Genomic DNA, 18,991 nt, shown 5'->3' with positions numbered 1-18,991 from the left:
TATTACAAATACAAGAGATATTTTTCCAGAATTTGATACTGCACAGCAAATCAATTACATAAAATTGTTTGGTTATAATCTGTCAACACTTGTCAACCCGATTGATTAAAAACACCAGAAGCACTAGGCTGAAACTGTTTCTCTGTCATCAATTAAGGTTTTCAATGCAGAGACTTAATTTATAATATTTATTAGATATTGATACCCACAAACAATACAATGATGGAAACACTTAAGTACTTCATGATACAATTGTTTGACTGCAGAGTGATTTAACCTATCGTAATATCCTTGCAATGGTCTCTAAGCCCAGAGAAAAAAAACTGTGCCTCAAATCTCTTCCATGTTTTTCAGTCTTGATTATATACCAACCTATATTAGCTTGGCAGTCCAAGAATGGACCTCGTCAGTACACAAAATACAGTCTAAAACACAAAATCAAGCATTTCACAAAACTCTTCCTGATAGGATTCTTAACAAATGTGAGAAAACTCGTGCACTAGTAGTGACAATTGAAAGTGAGGTGTAATCAACATTTATGTCAAGATGCACATCTGATAAATATTTTTATTCATATACTTTAAAGTGCATGGTGCTACCTGTCATAGCATATAAAACAGAACTGAATTTAATAATGTCTTAAATATGAAACCACTGCTTTAAGTTTCTTGCTATTATTTTTAAATAAAATTGTGCAAGTATCCAGCAAAATTGATCTTTAACTACTGTTATGCTTTAACTTTTTTTCCTGCTAAGTACTTACACAATTTTGTTTTTGCTAATCTTTATTCTATATAAAATCTGGCTAGAAAGGATGTCTGTGCCTTTAAGATATTTTAAGCGCCAACACCCATATATTTCTTTGATGTATATGTAAAGCATTGCAATTAATCAATTAAAGAGGCAGAAACAGGAGGCCAACCCAGCCTAATGAGCTTAGCTTATCCTATATCTCTCATCGACTTTCCCAGCCAATATCAACATTTCTTGACCTCTTAGTACCCAGTTTTTCTTTTTTACTTCCACCTTGAATATTCTCAATAACTGAACACTCTCATCCTATTGTGGAATAATATTGTCTAAGATCCACAATGCTTTAACTAAAGGAATTGACCATCTGTTTTAAATAGCCAACTTCTTATCTTGAGATTGTGTCCCTTGTTCAAGCCTCTTGTCTAAGGAGCAGTTTGTTGGCATTTACCTGTCAATCCCTCTCAGAATTTTCTGTTTCAATTAGGACATTCTTTCAATGTCCGACGAATAGATACCCATCTTATTTGCTCATTCCTCACAGAAAACCCCATAATCCCAGGAATGACCCTAATAAACCTACAGTACAACAACTCCTCCAAACCAAGTACCTTTCTTTAGGTACAAAGACCAAAACAGCACACAATGCTAGTTCCTTTTTTTCCACTGCAATTGGCAACAGTAACAAGGCAAAGTGCATGTTGTGTACAAAACAAATCTTCCTCTGAAAAAGATTAAATTTATAGGCATACTTTAGAATGTTCTGAACATTATATCAAGCTCTAATTTTGAGTCTGGCACAAGCTGCAGCTAAATTTGACAAATTATTACAGTAATGAATGTCTCTGATGTTCCCTGAATCTCAAGTTTGGAGAGAAATCAAGAATACAAAACGTGCTCAGCTAAGAGAAATAATTGAAGATTTACAAAGCAGAAATTTAAAAAAATATTTTAAATTGCTTCCCACCTCCAATCTATCACAAATCAGAAAGGGTAGGAAGAGGGAATAATCTGAAGCAGACAAAGCCCATTTTATATTAGGAAGCATTCTCCAAGGCCACTGTAAAATTGCTCTTGGTGTGTCAATCAGTAGTAGAATCCAAGGGAAATTTGATGGGAATGTGGCAAGAGTAAAATGGGATTAAGGGAAATGAGTGGGGCAAAGTGCCTGTTTTCACGTTGTATGACAGAGGATTTAGGTGTGGTACTGAGTCTGCAAAACCTTCACAATTAGTCACAGAGAAAATGAACCTAAATTTAAACTGCAGGATTCATTGTATAATACTTATTTATTGAGAGTGAATATGTAGAATACTAAAATACAATATACTCCTAATTGTTAAATATTTAATAACTAATCTTCCTGAACTATTTTTATCTAATCCATCCAATACAGTCCACTACCTCCCAACTGCCATGAGTTCTCAGCTACTCCTGGAATGTAAGATAATTATATCGATCAGCATTTCATTTATATCTCTTTACTAATTGGTTTCCAGGTTAAGTAACAAAAAACTCCATCATCGGAATATATGGACAACATTGACCATCAACCAGAGTAGACAGAATAGCTTCTCAAAACTACTCCCTGATTGCACTTTTAAATGACGTCAATTTGAGTGGTACTGAAGATAGCTTTGTAAACCTAAAAGAGCCAACCATAGTTGACAAGACCTTTTACTTGTGTGTGATTAACAAGGGATTTTCCACATTTGGTGTCATGGTTACAATTTTTATTCTCCATACGATGTAAAGCATCTTTTAAACAAAATGTCTATTCTCCTTCTATTGCTATTCTATATTACAGATTCCCAAGTTTTTTTTGGAAGGAGTGGGGAAAAAGTTCATCTTAGAGTCATCACCTGATCAATCTTATATCACAGTCCAGATTATAGAATATTAATATTTCCTATCTAGTTTTCAGCATACCTTTGTATCTAATGGCTTTGCATAGCAGGAAACATGACATTTCAATGGATACACATTACACTATCATAAATTCATTTCCAGGATATGGGACTGATTTAAACTTTTCATTCAATGGAACTGAGGGCAACCTATCTTGATACTGAATCTGATGACAGAATATTTCTATCAGTCAAAAGAATTAAAGTATCTACATGAAGCAGGTTGTCTTGGGTCCAAATTTTTAAAAACTAGTTTCTTACTAAAATGCTTCTTAAAGAATCAGACATCCATCAGATATTTTAAGCTGCATGGTTAATTTAATAGCACATAAAATATAACCATGTAAAACAAAAAGGATGACACAACCTAAAGCTCTTTTCATCCTCCAATAAGCATGAAGGTATTATGCTCAAACAATAAATATGATTGCTTTAATATTAATCTTTAATATTTATCTTTGGGTTCGAATAGTTTAAAATCATTCAAGTCATTTCATAACAGGAACTGAAACACAATTTTAGTTATATACAATAGCCAAGCCTTGCATTGTCAGCTAGATGATAGGCTGAAGAACATAAGTAAATACAAAATGACAAATCCATTTTTTAAAATCCCTAATTATAAGCATTCCCACAGTACAAAAACATGGATATTGGTGCAAATCATACCAATTGACCAACATGATTCACAACCGATATCAAATAAATTTTGAATTAAAAGTTAATGTTTCACTTTCCTGCATAAGACTACAATTTTACACAGTGTGCTGTTCATTACTGTTAATGTTCTACATTGGAAATACTTTGCACAGGTGTACCTGTGTCAAGTCCAAGTAAAGTTCCAAGATATGACGGCTCTCTGGGATCTAACATTTGATCATCACGAACTGGATGCACAATATTGGCAGGTTGTGGTGTAAGTGTATACTTCTCCAGAAATGCAAGGTCTGTAGCTCTTTGAAAATCAGTCTGCTGAGGAGGCTGTTGGGAGTGAAGGAGGTTGTGAGGTTGTGAAACCAAAGTTGTTGTATGCTGAGTAGCATCAGACTGTACCGCAGCAGCACCAATCCGTACGGGTACAAGAGTTACATCTCCATGAATGTTCTGAATTGCTGTTTTGTTCTCTGTTGAGTAAACCTTATTTTGATGCAAATATGATTTAGCATCTGTTTGGTACATTTTGCCATCTTGGGCATATAGCAACTCCTGAGATACTATTTTCACTTCAGAAGCAGCCACAATTGGCTGTTCTATAGGCTTAGTGCCATGAACATGATCCATATGATACTTCAGTTTGTCTTTCCGTTTGAATGTCGCATTGCAATGATGACAGTTGAAGGGGCGGGCATCTGAATGAATGACCATGTGTTTTGTTAAAGTCTTCTGAATTCGAAATGCTTGGTTACAAACTTGACATTTATAGGGCTTTTCACCTGTGGTAAAGAAAACATCTTGGCTATGTTTTATCTTGAGTTTTAAGAAAGATATGATATGCTCAGACCAATTTTCATAACAAATCTTTACTGCATAATAATTTTCCAAAAAAGACCTTAGCAATAGCATTAGAGGATAGCTGGAATAATTTTATGTAATCAAGCCCAAATCAATTCAACTACCTTAGGAATAGCATTGGAGGATAGCTGAAATAATTCTAATTAATCAAGCCCAAATCAATTCAACTTAATTGTGTTGAATTCAATTCAAGGTAAATTTTGTGTAACCTTATAAAAACAAATCACTAATGAATATAATCTAATGAAAACGAAGTTCAAGACTTTCCAGAACCAAAAGCAAGTATCCCTACATGAACAGACAATTTCCTTCATCTATGTTGCAGGATCTGGGGCTTAAAATCAAAGGGAACTCTGGAATACACAAGGAAGATGAAATACCAATACATTTTTGTCTTTTTTTATTGAAATGGCAGTTAACAGCTGCACGTGCCACATTTCTACAATGCACAGCAAAACTTTTGACTCCATGACTATTGAAATGCTGACAAAGAAGAAACCTTTGCACACCTTCTTAGACCACAATATCTTTTAGGATCCACTCAGTATCACAAGGTAATTGCAAATGCATACCATGTATTACTGACTTCGTTTTGCATAATTCAGTGATATTCATTCAAAGGACTTTCAGATTTGCAGATATTCTCAAGAATTGGAGTTCTGAATTCAGCAAGTAGAACCAAAGGGGTTCTCAAGAAGGCATGGAGGCACTTGGTCCCTGCATCAATGTTCTTGCGGTCCACTTTAAGGACAGTTAAAAATTAGTACTGAGAGTCCACAGGACACTTGCCAGACTGCTGCAAAAATGGTCAAACTGCAGATGCAGCTCATACATCTTTGACTTGGCCTGGAAAATGGTTCACACATGGGACCCCTGCATTAAGCATCTGACATATTGTTTAGCCAACAGATGAAGTTTTGAAGAATAGTGGATTCATGGAGGCAGTTCAGATATAAATGAGTAATAGGGGATCACATACAGTTTGGAAATTACTCCAAGGTTGCTGAGCAATTTGAAGATACAATCAGCATGTCTGGAAAGCTGAAAATACCACTATGGTGAGAGAACCAAAGGATCCAATTGCTGCCACTCTCTATAATACCTTATTGTTTTTGCTCAACTCCAACACATTTAACTTGACAATTGAACAGATTTCCCAGGAAACTTGTTACTCATCGTCAATAAGCCAAAATATATCATACAGTCCAGAGTATCCAAACTAAAGAAACCGTTATGGGTCTCAGTAAATCCAGAGAGTTAAACCTCCACAAGCACTGCAGTCTTTGCTGATTTTTGTCTGTGTCAGACACTCCATATCAAATTATGATACCTATCTTCCAGAACAAGGACATTAAATGTAAAACTACTTCCACTTAATCTGTGGACATTAGTTTGTAACTCACATTCCAAAAAACTAAAATTCAAAGGAACATGTATTCCTTCTTGAGTGCAGGGCAAGTAACCAGGTGACTGAAGCATTGTTCACTGATCACTGGTGCTGCTATTCTCTCACTATCTATTTTAGTGGGTGGATGTCCAAGTTTGTTTGGAAAACTAATTGAAAGGGCCCATCTTAAAATCATGCCTTCCATGAAAAGGGAAGGATAATGTACAGGCAAGGCATTGGGGGAAACATCAGAATCTGTGCTTATGTGGCAAATGTTAGAAACCCAACCAACAGCTCCCTGAAGAGTAAGTGTTTGATACTCCAAATGGCCACATGTTTTGGATGAAACATCTTAATATTGGTCATCTTAGGAAACCATGAAATCAAACTATGTTCTTGTTGTGTTTGCAAAACTAATTTATACTATTCCACATTGCAGGATTGCAGAACGTGAACAGATCTCGTGTCACAACTTGAACTGTGAGAAATGTCAGTTCAGAAAGATGAAAAATCACAGTAAATCTTTTAGAATATCAACAATGATAAGCTTTGGTTACAAGGAAAAACTAGAGAAACTAAGTTTGTTTATCCTAAATTGGAGATGATGAAGGGGGAAATAAAATCAAGGAGTTTGAAGTTGTGACAAGTTTTGATACCAAAAAAATTATTACAACTGTTAGGAGGGTGGTAAGCAGACAATAAGGATTTAGGTAACTGGCAAAGATCCAAAAGGAAAATCCTATTTCATTTTGAAAACATTCAGCAAGTTGTTATGATCTGGAGAATATCTGAAGAGGTTGAGGAAAGAAATTTAATAATAATTTTCAAAGGCAACTGATACATCAGATAAAAATTTAATATAACAAGACTAGAGGAAAAGGATAGGGGAGCTGGAGTAATTGTCATCTCTTCTGGATGTAGCACAAGAAAATTAATGAATAGCCTGCTTCTGTACCATATGGTCCCATGAGGAAGAGAAAATATAGCAGCATAATGACACCGATCATCTTAATACCCATCAAATATTGCCACTACAAAAATTAAAGGCACGTCAAACAGTCAGGATCAAAGCTTTAACAAGAAAATGATGAGCAAAATTAAAGAAGTGGCAAATTACACTTAATGCAAGAGCGAGATAATGCATTCTGGGAGAAAAGAAGTCTGGGGGCAAGTACTCAATGAAATGACATCAAAGCCGTAGAGATGCAAAAAGAGATTTCAAGGAATTAACGAAAAGACCAAGTGCATTTAAAATTTTGTAAATAGTGATGGAATCATTGGCTAGACCACAGAAGCACTGTTAGCGATCTTGGACATTAAACCGATAAAGTGCATTTATGGATTCATCCACCTATTGCAGGAGATAAGATGGTGGGCTAAGAGTGCGGATTTAAAACAGTGGGACTATTTCTGTTGGAACAAAGAAACCCAAGTGGAGACAACTGAGATTTTGAAAATTATGGAGAGTTCTGGTAGGGTGAATGAGCAATAATTATCTCTGGCTGGGGATTAGTACTACAGAAATATTACACTGAAATGGTCAAAAAAAAGTTGATAGGAAAGGAGAGAATGATGGAAAAAGATTGTTGTGTAGATCTTAGTGCATGGATTGGTTTGCTGGAGAACAATTGAAACAGAGACCACTTTATTTTAGAAAGAGTATTTACATCTTTGCAGAGTTTGTGGGGACATCAGGATAGCCATACGGCAATTGTCAGTGTCATAACTTATTCTGGTCTATAATTCACCTTACATTGTGGAAATAGTCTTAAAAAATGAGATGCACGTGGTTCTTTTTACATCAAAATTCCTTGACTGGATGGTTGGGCTTCCCTCTCAACTATGGGGAGAATTAGGTTTCTTTATTAGGTACTTGGTACTGTGAGCATACAGATGCATGCTGACCTATGATTGATTTCACTGGTCTTCCTCTTGTTCTTAAAATGTTAACGTTTTTTAAAGCAAGAATAAGGTGCAAAAGATTGATGTTCACAGCATCATTACACCTATGAGTAGGCTATCATTCACAGCAACAGTTAGATTTCCATCTGAGTGCACCATGTACAGGCATCAGAACTTGCTGGCTGCTTCACGGAGTAATGATAGAGACTGACAATTTCACCATAATTACAACCACAAATTCATTAATATTGAGTTAATCTTGTAAACTAATTAATATTTGAATTTTTCACTATCTGCAGCTTTTTATTAAATTCATTTATAAGCTGTGAATACTGATAATTTCATGGTCACTGGTGCTAGATTTTTAATTTCAGAGTTACTCAATTTAGATTTCTCGAATGCTGCAACAGGATTTGAATTTGCATTTCTGCGTCTATAATCCAGACATCTGGATAAAAATCCAGTAATATAAACACCATGAAACAGTACCTCTTCAACGACCACTAAAATTTTGCCCGAAAACATTATTAGGAGCCTCAAATATAGACCAGAGAAATTAATAGGAAGTTTAACAAAATCAATAAAATAAAAGAGAGCTGAAATGGACTACAGCTGCAAAGGTTGTCACAAGCATATTATCAGGATACCTGAATGTGTCCTAAAATGCATGTCCAAGCTTGATTTTCCTTTAAATTCTTTTTTGCATACTTCACATTGGTGAAGAGTGGCTTTGTACCTGTAATTGGTATGGAAAAATGTTAGAAGTTTTGTTGCTATTATTCATACTCCAAAACTCAAAGTTGTATCCAAATAACTCCTAATTTTAATATTCACCCACTGCAATGGAGACAATTGAAGTGGTTTTCAGTAACAATTTCAATGCTGCACAGTTAGTGATCTTGCACATTATTTCCCCCCTCCACTGACAGAAGACAGTGAATATTGCCAGAGCAACACTCAAGAGAAAACCACTATCATCCCAGTGCCAAAGAAAAATAATGTAACTTGCCTTAATGACGACTGCCAAGTGGCTCCGACATCCTTCATCATGAAGTGCTTTGAGAGGCTGGTCATGGCATGTGTCAACTCCAGCCTCCCAGATAACCTCAACCTACTGCAATTTGCCTGGCACCAAAACAGGTCCAAGGCAGATGCCAATTCCCTGGCCCTACACTCATCTCTAGTAATAACAAAGACAACTATGTCAGACTCCTATTTATTGACTACAGCTTCACCTTCAATACCATAATTCCAGACAAACTTATCTCCAAATTCCTAGACCGAGGACTCAGCACCTCCCTCTGTAACTGGATCCTTGACTGCCTGACAGCAGAACATAATCAGCATGATTACCCTCAACCTGTGTCCTCAGCTCCTTATTTTACTCCCTATACACTCACGACTGTGTGGCCAGATTCTGCTCTAACTCCATGTACAAATTTGCAAATGACACCACTGTAGTGGGCCAGATCTGAAACGACGACAAGATGGAACACAGGAAGGAGATAAACAGCCAAATAGCATGGTGTCAAGACAACAACCTTTCCTTTGATGTCAGCAAAACAAAAGAGCTAGTCATTGACCAGGAAGTGGGGTGGAGTACACGCCCCTGTCTGTATCAGTAGTGCTGAGGTGGAAGTGGTTGAGAGCTTCAAGTTCCTAGGTGTAAATATCACCAACAATTTGTCCTGATCCAACCACATAGACACTGCAGCCAAGAAAACACACCAGCACCTCTACTTTCTCAGAAGGCTAATGAAATTCGGCATGTCCCTGATGATCCTCACCAATTTTGACAGTTGCACCACAGAAAGCATCCTATCCCAGCTTGGTGTGGCAACTGCTCTGCCCAAGGCAACAAGAAATTGCAGAGATTTGTGAACATAGCCCAGTTTATCATGAAAACCAGCCTCCCCTCCATTTAGCCTCTCTATACTTCCCACTGCCTTGGGAAAGCAGCCAACATAATCAATGATCCCTCCCACCCCAGTCACTCTCTCTTCTTCCCCCTTCCAACGGGAGAAGATACAAAAGCTTGAAAACACATACCACCAGGCTCAAGGATAGCTTCTATCCTGCTGTTAAGACTCTTGAACGAACCTCTTGTACAATAAAGATGAACTCTTGATCTCTTAATCTGCCTCATTGTGGCCCTTGCACCTGATTTGTCTACCTGCACTGCACAATCTCTGTAACTATAACATGATATTCTCCATTCTGTTATTGCTTTTCCTTTTGTAATATCTCAATGTACTTAAGTTTGGAATTATCTCTCTGGATGGCATGCAAAACAAAGCTTTTCATGGTAGTGACAGTAATAAACCAATTACCAAGCATTTATCATCAGAAATATGACAGTAACACAGCTCTCTTTGGCATCAAATTCTCTAATCAAATTTTGCTTTCATTACAAATCTGCCCAATGTACAGTATACCCAGGCTATACTGGACCTAGCTTCTATGTGGATACCAATGACATATATCATTGCTTTTAAATCCTTCATTTCTGCAGTTAGTTAAATATCTTGTCCAATGTCCAGTTTGTAATGACTCATACCTTCAACCAGCTGCCTTGCAGAGACTGCATGTTTCCCTGTAATTGTGGGTTTCCTTCAGGTGCTCCCATTTCCTCACACATCACAAAAATGTTTTGGTTGGTAGGTTAATTGGCTGCTGTAAATTGCCCCTAGTTTGTGGTAGAACCTGTGATGGTGGTTGGGGGTGGGAGAGTAGTACACAAGAATGTGGGGACAATAAAATGGGTGACACAGGATTAGTGTAAATGAGTCTAAATGGTTGGTGTGGACTAAGTGGGCCAAAGGGCTTGTTTACGTGAGACAAGTCTCTCTCTCTCCCTCTCTCCCTCTCTCTCTCTCTCTCTGATTCAAAGAAAACCACAACTTCTCTCAGCTTCTGGAAAATGATCTGTCAGGTGACATGACTGCTTCTTAGAGGATATATTGAAAGTAGCAAGGATGTAAAATGTAAGCTGGATGGGGTACTTTGAAGTCAGGGTGCTTCAAATTATTGTCTAGAAATAATTCTCAGGATCCAATTAAGTTTCCATGTAGGAAAAGACTACTTAGCTCGATTTTATATTAAATATGCGTGCATTTTAACCATGTTCAGATAGAATGCCATACAGATGATCATCTTAGCTTCCTCCTGAGATCCCCACTATTACAGAAGCCCGTCTGCAGCCAATTCAAGATAATACGAAATGGCTGAGAGCACTGAATACAATAAAGACTATGGACAATACACTATCCCAATTGTGGTACTGAAGACTTGTACTCCAGAGCTAAGTACATCTCTTGTCAAGCTGTTCCTGTACAGTTACAACCCTGGTGTCTACTTGATAATGTGGAAAATTGCACTTGTTCATCCTGTCCACAAAAAGCAGAACAAATCCTGTCCAGCTATTTATGGCCACTCAGTCTGCTTTCAAAGGGATGGAACCTGTCATTAACAAGGCTATCAGGCAGCACTTACTCATCAATAACCCACTCAATTTTGGTTTCAATGGGACCACTCAGCTCCAGACCTCATCACAGACTTGGTCCAAACATGAAACAAATAGCTAAATTCAAAGTGAGGCGAGTGACTAGCTTTGACATCAAAGTAGCATCTGACCTAGTATGGCATCAAGGCACTCTGCTTAAACTAGTCAATGCAGATCAAAAGGAAAACAATCCAGTGGCTCAAGTAAACCTTGCACAAAGGAAGATGACTGTGGTTGTTGAAGGTCAATTATCCTGACCTTAGGGGTTCTTCAGGGCACTGTTCTTGGCTCATCCATCTTCAGCTGCTTCATCCGTGACATTCCTCCATCATAAGGTCAGAAAGTGCAGATGATTGCACAATGTCCCATTTAATTCACAACTCCTCAGGAAATAAGGGAACTATATGTGCATGCAGCAAGACCTGAACAACATTCAGGCATCGGCTTATGAATGGCAAGTAACATTCACACCACAAAACTGCTATACAGTGACCAACAAGGAAGAGTCAAATCTAGCCTTGAAATTCAATGGCATTACCATTGGCAAATCTCCCAACATCAATACCTTGAGGGGATACCGCTGCTAAAAAAAGCCTCCACTGGACCAGCCACAGAAGTACTGTGGCAATCACAGCAGGTCAGAAGCAGAATATAATGCAGCGGATGATACATCTTCTGACACCCCAGGGCCTCAGTTATCCATTAGGCACAATTTAGGAGCATGATGGAATACTTTCCACTTGCCTGGATGAGTGCAACACCAACAACTCTTAAGAAGCTTGATACCATCCAGGACAAAGCAGCCCCTTGGTTGGTATGCATCAGCCACCCTAAAAATTCATTCCCTCCACTCCTGGTGGACAATGAATGCAGAGTGTACCATCCAAAAAAATACATTGTTGTTACTTGCCCAAGCTAATCCAACAACACCTCCCAAACTTGCAACAGATCATAGGAAAACAACCACCTGCAGGTTACTCTTTAAATTGTACATCATCCTAACTTGGAAAAATATCACCAATCCTTCATCGTAACTGGGTCTAAGTCCTGAACTCCCGATTGAACAGTACTGTGGGACAACACTCAAAGTGAACTTAACTATGGTGAGGTCTCTCTTAACATTGTAATCTAGAATAAGATAACTCACTGGATATTCTTCATAGAATCATAGAAGATTTACAACACAAGAGGCAATTTGGGCTACGTCCTGTGCCAGTCAAGAAACAATCCAGTCCAATGCCACTTTTCAGCACTTGGTTCATAGTTTATAGCTCTTTATGTGCACACACACACACAAAAACACAAATATTTTTTAAACACAATGTTTTCTGCCTCTATTATTCTTCCAGGCAGCAAGTTCCAGACCCCCATCATCTTCTGGGAGGAAAAATATTTTCTCCAACTTGCCTTTAATCCTTCCTCCAATTATTTTAAATCTATGCACAATGGGCTTTGACTTTTCTAGGGAAATAACATAGAACAGTACAGCACAGGAACGGGCCCTTCAGCCCATGATGTTGTTCTAAACTAATTAAACTAGTAATTAAATGCCAAACGAAACTAATCCCTTCTACCTGCACATGGTCCAAATTCCTCCATTCTCTGCATATTCATGTGCCTATCTAAGAACCTCTTTATCATATTGACCTCCACCACCACCCCTGGCAGAGCATTCCAGGCACCCATCACTCTCCGTGCAAAAAAACTTGCCCCGCACATCTCCCTTGAATTTACCCCCTCTCACCTTAAATGCACGTCCTCTAGTATTAGACATTTTGACCCTGGGAAAAAGATACTGGCTGTCTACTCAATCTAGGCCTCTCAATCTTATATACTTCTATCAGGTCTCCCCTCAGCCTCTGCCACTCCAGAGAAAACAACCCAACTTTATCCAACCTCTCCTTATAGCACATGCACTTGAATCAGGCAGCATCCTGGGAAACCCCTCTCCAAAGCCTCCACATCCCTCCTATAATGGGGCAACCAGAATTTAATCCAATACTCCAGCTGCAGCCCAACCAGAGTTTTATAAAACTGCAACATAACTTCCCGACTCTTGAATTCAATGCCTCAACTAATAAAGGCAAGCATGCCATATGCCTTCTTTACCACCCTATCAACCTGTGCAGCCACTTTCAGGGAGCTATGGACTTGGACCCCAACATCTCTCTGTGCATCAACAATGTTAAAAGTCTTACAGTGTACGACTTTACATTTATTCTCCCAAAGTGCAACACCTCACATTTGGCTGGATTAAACTCTATCTGCCATTTTTCTGTCCATATCCTGCTGTACCCTTTGGCAATCTTCTACGCTATCCACAACACCGCCAATCTTTGTATTGTCTGTGAACTTACCAATCCACCCATCTACATTCTCATCCAAGTCATTTATATATAATCACAAACAGCAGAGATCTCAGTACGGATCCCTGCAGAACACCATTAATCACAGACCTCCAGGCAGAATAAGTCCCATCGACCACTACACCCTGCCTTCTATGGGCAAGCCATTTCTGAATCCAAATGGCCACGTCACTGTGGACCCCATGCATGTTAATTTTCTGAATGAGCCTACCATGAGGGACCTTATCAAATGCCTTACTAAAATCAACTTAGACAACATCCACTGCTCTACCTTCAATCACCTTCGTCACCTCCTCGAAAAACTCAATCAAGTTAGCCCCACACAAAGCCATGCTGACTGTCCCTAATTAGACCAGTTTTCCAAATGCTCATAAATCCTATCCCTAAGAATCCTCTCCAATAGCTTCCCTACCTCTGACGTGAGACTCACCAGTCTATAGTTTCCTGCATTACTCCTATTTCTCTTATTGAATAACAGAACAATTTTAGCTACTCGCCGGTTCTCTGGGACCTCACCTGTGGCTAGCGAGGACATAAAGATCTTGATCAAGGCCCCAGCAATCTCATCTCTTGCCTCTCTCAATAACCTGAGGTATATCCCATCAGGCCCTGGGGACTTATCCACCTTAACATTCTTTAAGAGACCCAACTCTACCTCCCTCTTTATCTCAAAATCTCCCTAGCATATTAGCACACTCCACACTGATGTCACTATCCTCCATGTCCTTCTCCTTGGTAAATACCGACACAAAGTTCTCTCCCACATCCTCCGTCTCTAAGCACATGTTCCCTCCTTTATCCTTGAGTGGTCCTACCCTCTCCCTAGTTATCCTCTTGTTCTTGACGCATGTATAGAATGCCTTGGGATTCTCTTAAATCCTACATGCCAAGGACTTTTCATGGCCCCTCCTGGCTCCCTTCTTTTTGAGATTCGTTAAAATACTCAATGGCTCCATTTGATTTTAGCTTCCTAAACCTTATAAATGCTTCCCTTTCCTTCTTGACTAAATTCACCACCTCTTTCAACAACCAAGGTTCCCTTACCTTGCCATTCTTGTCCTTCCTTCTTACTGGAACATATCTGTCCTGTCTTCTGTGCAGTTGGCCTTTGAACAACCTCCATATGTCTGATGTGGACATGCCCAAAAATACCCTAGTTCCTGCCTAATACTCTTGTAATTCGCCCTGCTCCAATTTAATACTCTTCTGCAAAGTCCACACTATAGCCATCTTAAACCTTAAGGAGTTGTGATCACTGTTCTCTAAATGTCCTCTCACTGAAAGGTCAGTCACCTGCCTAGGCTCATTTCCCAACACCAGGTCCAGTATGGACCCACTTCTCATTCGACTATCTACATACTGATTTAAGAAACCTTCCTGGATGCACCCTACAAATTCTGCACCATCTAAACCTCTTGCACTAAGGAGGTCCCAGTCTATATTGTGGAAGTTAAAGTCACCCACGACAACAACTCTGTTGTTTTCACACCTTCCTTAATCTACCTGCGTATCTGTTTATGGGTTCTTCCTAGTTATTCCATCTAGTTCCTCAATTTTATACACTTCAACTTAGGTCTCCCACGTGTTCCAAAAAAATCAATCCAAATTTATCTTTTTCCAGAACTAAAATTATCCAATCTTGGCAGCACCCTGGTAAAATTCCTCTGCTTCAGTACAAATGCTTCTTTCCTGTAAAGCAGTGTCCAACACCGTGTACAGTACTTAAGTCTTGTTCTAACTAATGTCATATACCGCTCTAGCAAAACCTCCCCTGCTCGTGTTCAATGTCTTGACTATTGAAGAAAAGCATCCTTTCTGTTTACCTTTAGGATCTGTGGACATACAAGAACCCTTTGTTGCTCCATACCAGTCAATATGCTTCCACTTAACTTTGATACACCCAAACAACTGCATCATCTCAGTTGTCAGAATTAAGTTTCATTTGCCATTTTCTACCCAACTGACCAAACCATCCAAATCTATCTGCAGTCTGAAGCATTTCTTCTCAATATATGTTTCTCTGCCAGTTTTGTATCATCTGCAAACTTCTTTATCATGTTCCCTACATTTAACTCCAATTATTATTCTATTACAAAAAGTAACGGACTGAGTACTGAACCCTGTGCAACTCCACTGGTAACAACTTTCAATCACAAAAATACCACTAACTCATGCCTTCTGCCATTAAGCCAATTTCAGATTCAATTTATCACTCTCCTTTGGGCTTTACTTAGACTTGATTTTAATAATCTGCCCTACACGAAAGTTAAACTAACTGGCCTGCATTTAATACATCTCTTCTTGCTTTTTAAACAGTACACCATTTAACAGTCCTGTAATCCTTGAGAACCCCTCTAGTAATAAGGGATAAGTGAAAAATGATAGTCTGAACCTCTGTATTTTCTTCTCTTGCTAACTTTTAATAGCCTTGGATGTATTTATTCACCTGGCAATTTATTCACATTCAAGGATGATAAACCTCTTAATACTTTCTCTTAAACAATGCTTTTCCAATTCAATAAATTTATTTGCATCCTCCTTAATGACCCCACAAGTGTCATCGTGTTCTTTGGTGAAAAGAGCTACAAAGTATTCATTGAGAACCTCAGACTCCACACAGAGGTAACCTTTTTGGTCTATATTAACATCTATTCTTTCCTTAGTTATCCTCGTTACTTTGTATTTCTAAAACATATTTAGATTTTCTTTGATTGTATTTACCAGTATTTTTTCATACTCTCTGCTTTCCTAATTTCCCTTTTAAATTCTCTCCTAGACTTTCTATGCTGTTTTTGGCTTTCCGCTATATTAGGATCTCTGTCTCACAAAACGTTCCCTTTTTCGCCTTGCCATACCCTCTCTGGCACAGCTAATAGAGCCACTGTCTCACATAGCCAGAGGCACAAGTTCAATCCTGACATTGGGTGCCATCTGTGGAGTTTGCATGTTCTCCCTGTGTCCATGTGCGTTTCCTCCAGGTCTTCCGGTTTTTCCTCCCACATCCCCAAAATGTGGTTGGCAAGTTAATTGGCCACTGTAATTTGAACCTAGTGTATTGGTGAGTGGTAGAATCTGGGGGGAGTTGATGAGATTAAGGGAAGAATAAAAATTAAGATTAATGCAAGATTAGTGTAAATGGGTAATTGACGGTCGTTGTGGACTCAGTGGGTCAAAGGGCCTGTTTCTGTGCTGCATCTCTCTGTGACTCTATATTTGATCGAAATTGGGGTTGGGTTCCTTACATTGTCCAAAATAATTCATTGAAGCTCTAATTAAGACATTAAATCTTAGCTGCAAAGCCACTTGCAGTGATAAGCAAGTCTGTTGTTAAACTTCAAGGTATATTCAGACTTTAAGCTCTCAGCTATGGTTACTGTTCTACTGGAGCCCAACAAGTTAAGAAATGTCTGAGATCTAGTGAAGAGAAAAGGAGTAAAATGAGAGCATGTGTTCAAGCGCTATTTCTCTTGGAAGGTGGAAAACAAACAATAGACCTGCAGTACGAATGGAGAAGAAATTGACAGGAAAACCAAAATAAAGCAAGGGAAAAGAGACTAAGGAAATGGTATGAATAGGATGTGTGTTTTTGATGGAAGTTATATAATATTTTAATCTAACTTAAAATATCACAAGATTTCTTTCCCCATACATTTCAAATATGACTACTTAAATTGAGCTATTTCAAATTAAGCAGACTTACTTCTGCCAGACTTTTTCTCCCAAATGAACACTTCTGTAATGAACACTCAGATGATCCCTGCGGCCAAAACATTTTCCACATTCTTCACATTGATGAGCTTTTTCTCCTTTTGAGAGAAAGCAAAAAATACTTGATTATATAGACTCCAGCTGATTAAAACTGCATCTCTTCCAAAGTTAACCAAAGAGTTAAATGGAAAAACAACTAAAATTAGTTTTAAAAAAATTGGGGAAATGTAGTCTAGTAACAAAAATATTCATAAAGTTAATACAGCTAGAGAAGCTAAGAAATTAAAAGGAGTCTTTCAGTGAAATCATGTGGTGCAGAAATTAGAAATGTCAAAAACTAAGGCAGTTAAAGTGAGGAAAATGTAACATTAGTGATCTAAAACTTTAATTTGTAGGTAGGATGGAAAACATTTTGGGTAATCAGAAATCCAGCTGACAACCATGAAGGCACAGAGGGAACCACAAAGGCATCTGTTTCCCCTTCTGAATATTTTACCTGAATGAGTTTTTCTATGTTTGGTGAGATGGTCATGGCGAATAAAGGTTTTCCCACATTCTTCACATTCATAACGCTTGTCATCATGATGCACACGGAGATGTAATCTAGTAACAAAATGTGAGTTTATAAAAATGTTCAAGTAAGATTTCTTGCTACTCTACTGTCAAACATATAAAATGGAAAGTTTAACTTGTCAAGAAAAGTTTCAATAACTTGAATAGATATGATATCAAATTGTACAATCTAGCTGCAGAAATTATGTCCTAATAATTATTTAATAATCTAAAATAATTATAATAATATTAAAAATTTGCCTATACCACTGAAAATTTAGAAAACAATCTAGTGCCTCTACCAATGAGGGGCAACTAAGAATGCAAATAAATGGCACATCAAGAACAATAAAAATGTCCCACTACATATATAACCACACAGATTTATACTGCTTCACAAGAGTGTCACTTATAAATATAGGCAACTTTATTTTAAACAAAGTAAATTTACTCTTTCAATTGATTATTCTATGATGGACTACTGCAACATTTCTACATTGTGAGTTAAAAGTTAAAGTTAAAAACTAATTATAACTAAAAAATGTTATCACCAACAACTACTCACTGTGAACGTTAACAACTTTAAAAATTTGTGCAATCCTAGTAACAATCAGTGGATGTCAGTTACAAACCTAGAAATCGGTTGGGGCTGCCTCCTGCTGCTAACTGGATTTTTAACCATGTGAGGTTTAAAAATCTGCATGAGTTGGAGCAATGAACCCCATTATTGTGATGCTGACATGAACTCATCATTCAGGAAGAACTCAGCGGGTCAGGCAGCATCTATGGAGGGAAATGGACAGTCGACGTTCTGAGTCGAGACCCTTCCTCAGGACTGAAAACGGGGAGGTAACCAGGGGGTGATAGGTGAATCCGGGGGGGGGAAGGTAGACAAATGGGGGAGGGGGAGAATGGGAATGATGTAAGAAGCTGGGAGATCTTAGGTGGAAGTGACAAAGGGCTGACGAAGATGGAATCAAAAAAGGGGGACAGAGGGGAGCAGTTATCGGAAGTTAGAGAAATCAATGTTCGTGTCATCAGGTTGGAGACTACCACGGCGGAACATGAGGTGCTATTCCCCTAACCTGCGTCTAGTCTCAACTTGGCAGTACAGGCGGCTGTGGACAGACATGTCGATGTGGGAATGGGAAGTGGAATTAAAATGGCTGGCCACCGGGAGATCCTGGCTGTTACGACAGATGGAGTGAAGGTGCTCAACGAAGCGATCCCCCAATCTGCATCAGGTCTCACCAGTGTAATTTATTGCATCCAGTGCTGCCTCTTCCACAGCACCTCATATTCTGCCTTAGTAGTCTCCAACCTGACAGCATGAACATTGATTTCTCTAACTTCCAGTAACCGCTCTCCTCTGTCCCTTCCTCCCCACCACCCCCCCCCCTTTTGT

The 18,991-nt window shown here is 38.5% G+C and overlaps 1 protein-coding gene across 1 annotated transcript in view; it reads right to left on the bottom strand.

Annotated features, from left to right (window-relative positions):
• Positions 1-216: 216 nt before the first annotated feature.
• zbtb41 (zinc finger and BTB domain containing 41) overlaps positions 217-18,991 on the bottom strand; it is a 30,459-nt gene continuing 11,684 nt past the window's right edge. Inside the window, exons 9-12 of the mRNA XM_052011024.1 lie at positions 17,531-17,637; positions 17,027-17,132; positions 8,106-8,194; positions 217-4,090 (exon numbers count right to left, since the gene is read on the bottom strand). Coding sequence (XP_051866984.1) covers positions 3,438-4,090; positions 8,106-8,194; positions 17,027-17,132; positions 17,531-17,637 — 955 coding nt within the window. The 3' untranslated portion in view covers positions 217-3,437. The remainder of the gene's footprint in view (positions 4,091-8,105; positions 8,195-17,026; positions 17,133-17,530; positions 17,638-18,991) is intronic.

The sequence above is a fragment of the Pristis pectinata genome, chromosome 3, assembly GCF_009764475.1.
Source record: "Pristis pectinata isolate sPriPec2 chromosome 3, sPriPec2.1.pri, whole genome shotgun sequence".
NCBI lineage: Eukaryota > Metazoa > Chordata > Chondrichthyes > Rhinopristiformes > Pristidae > Pristis > Pristis pectinata.
This window is presented reverse-complemented; position numbering and strand designations above follow the sequence as displayed.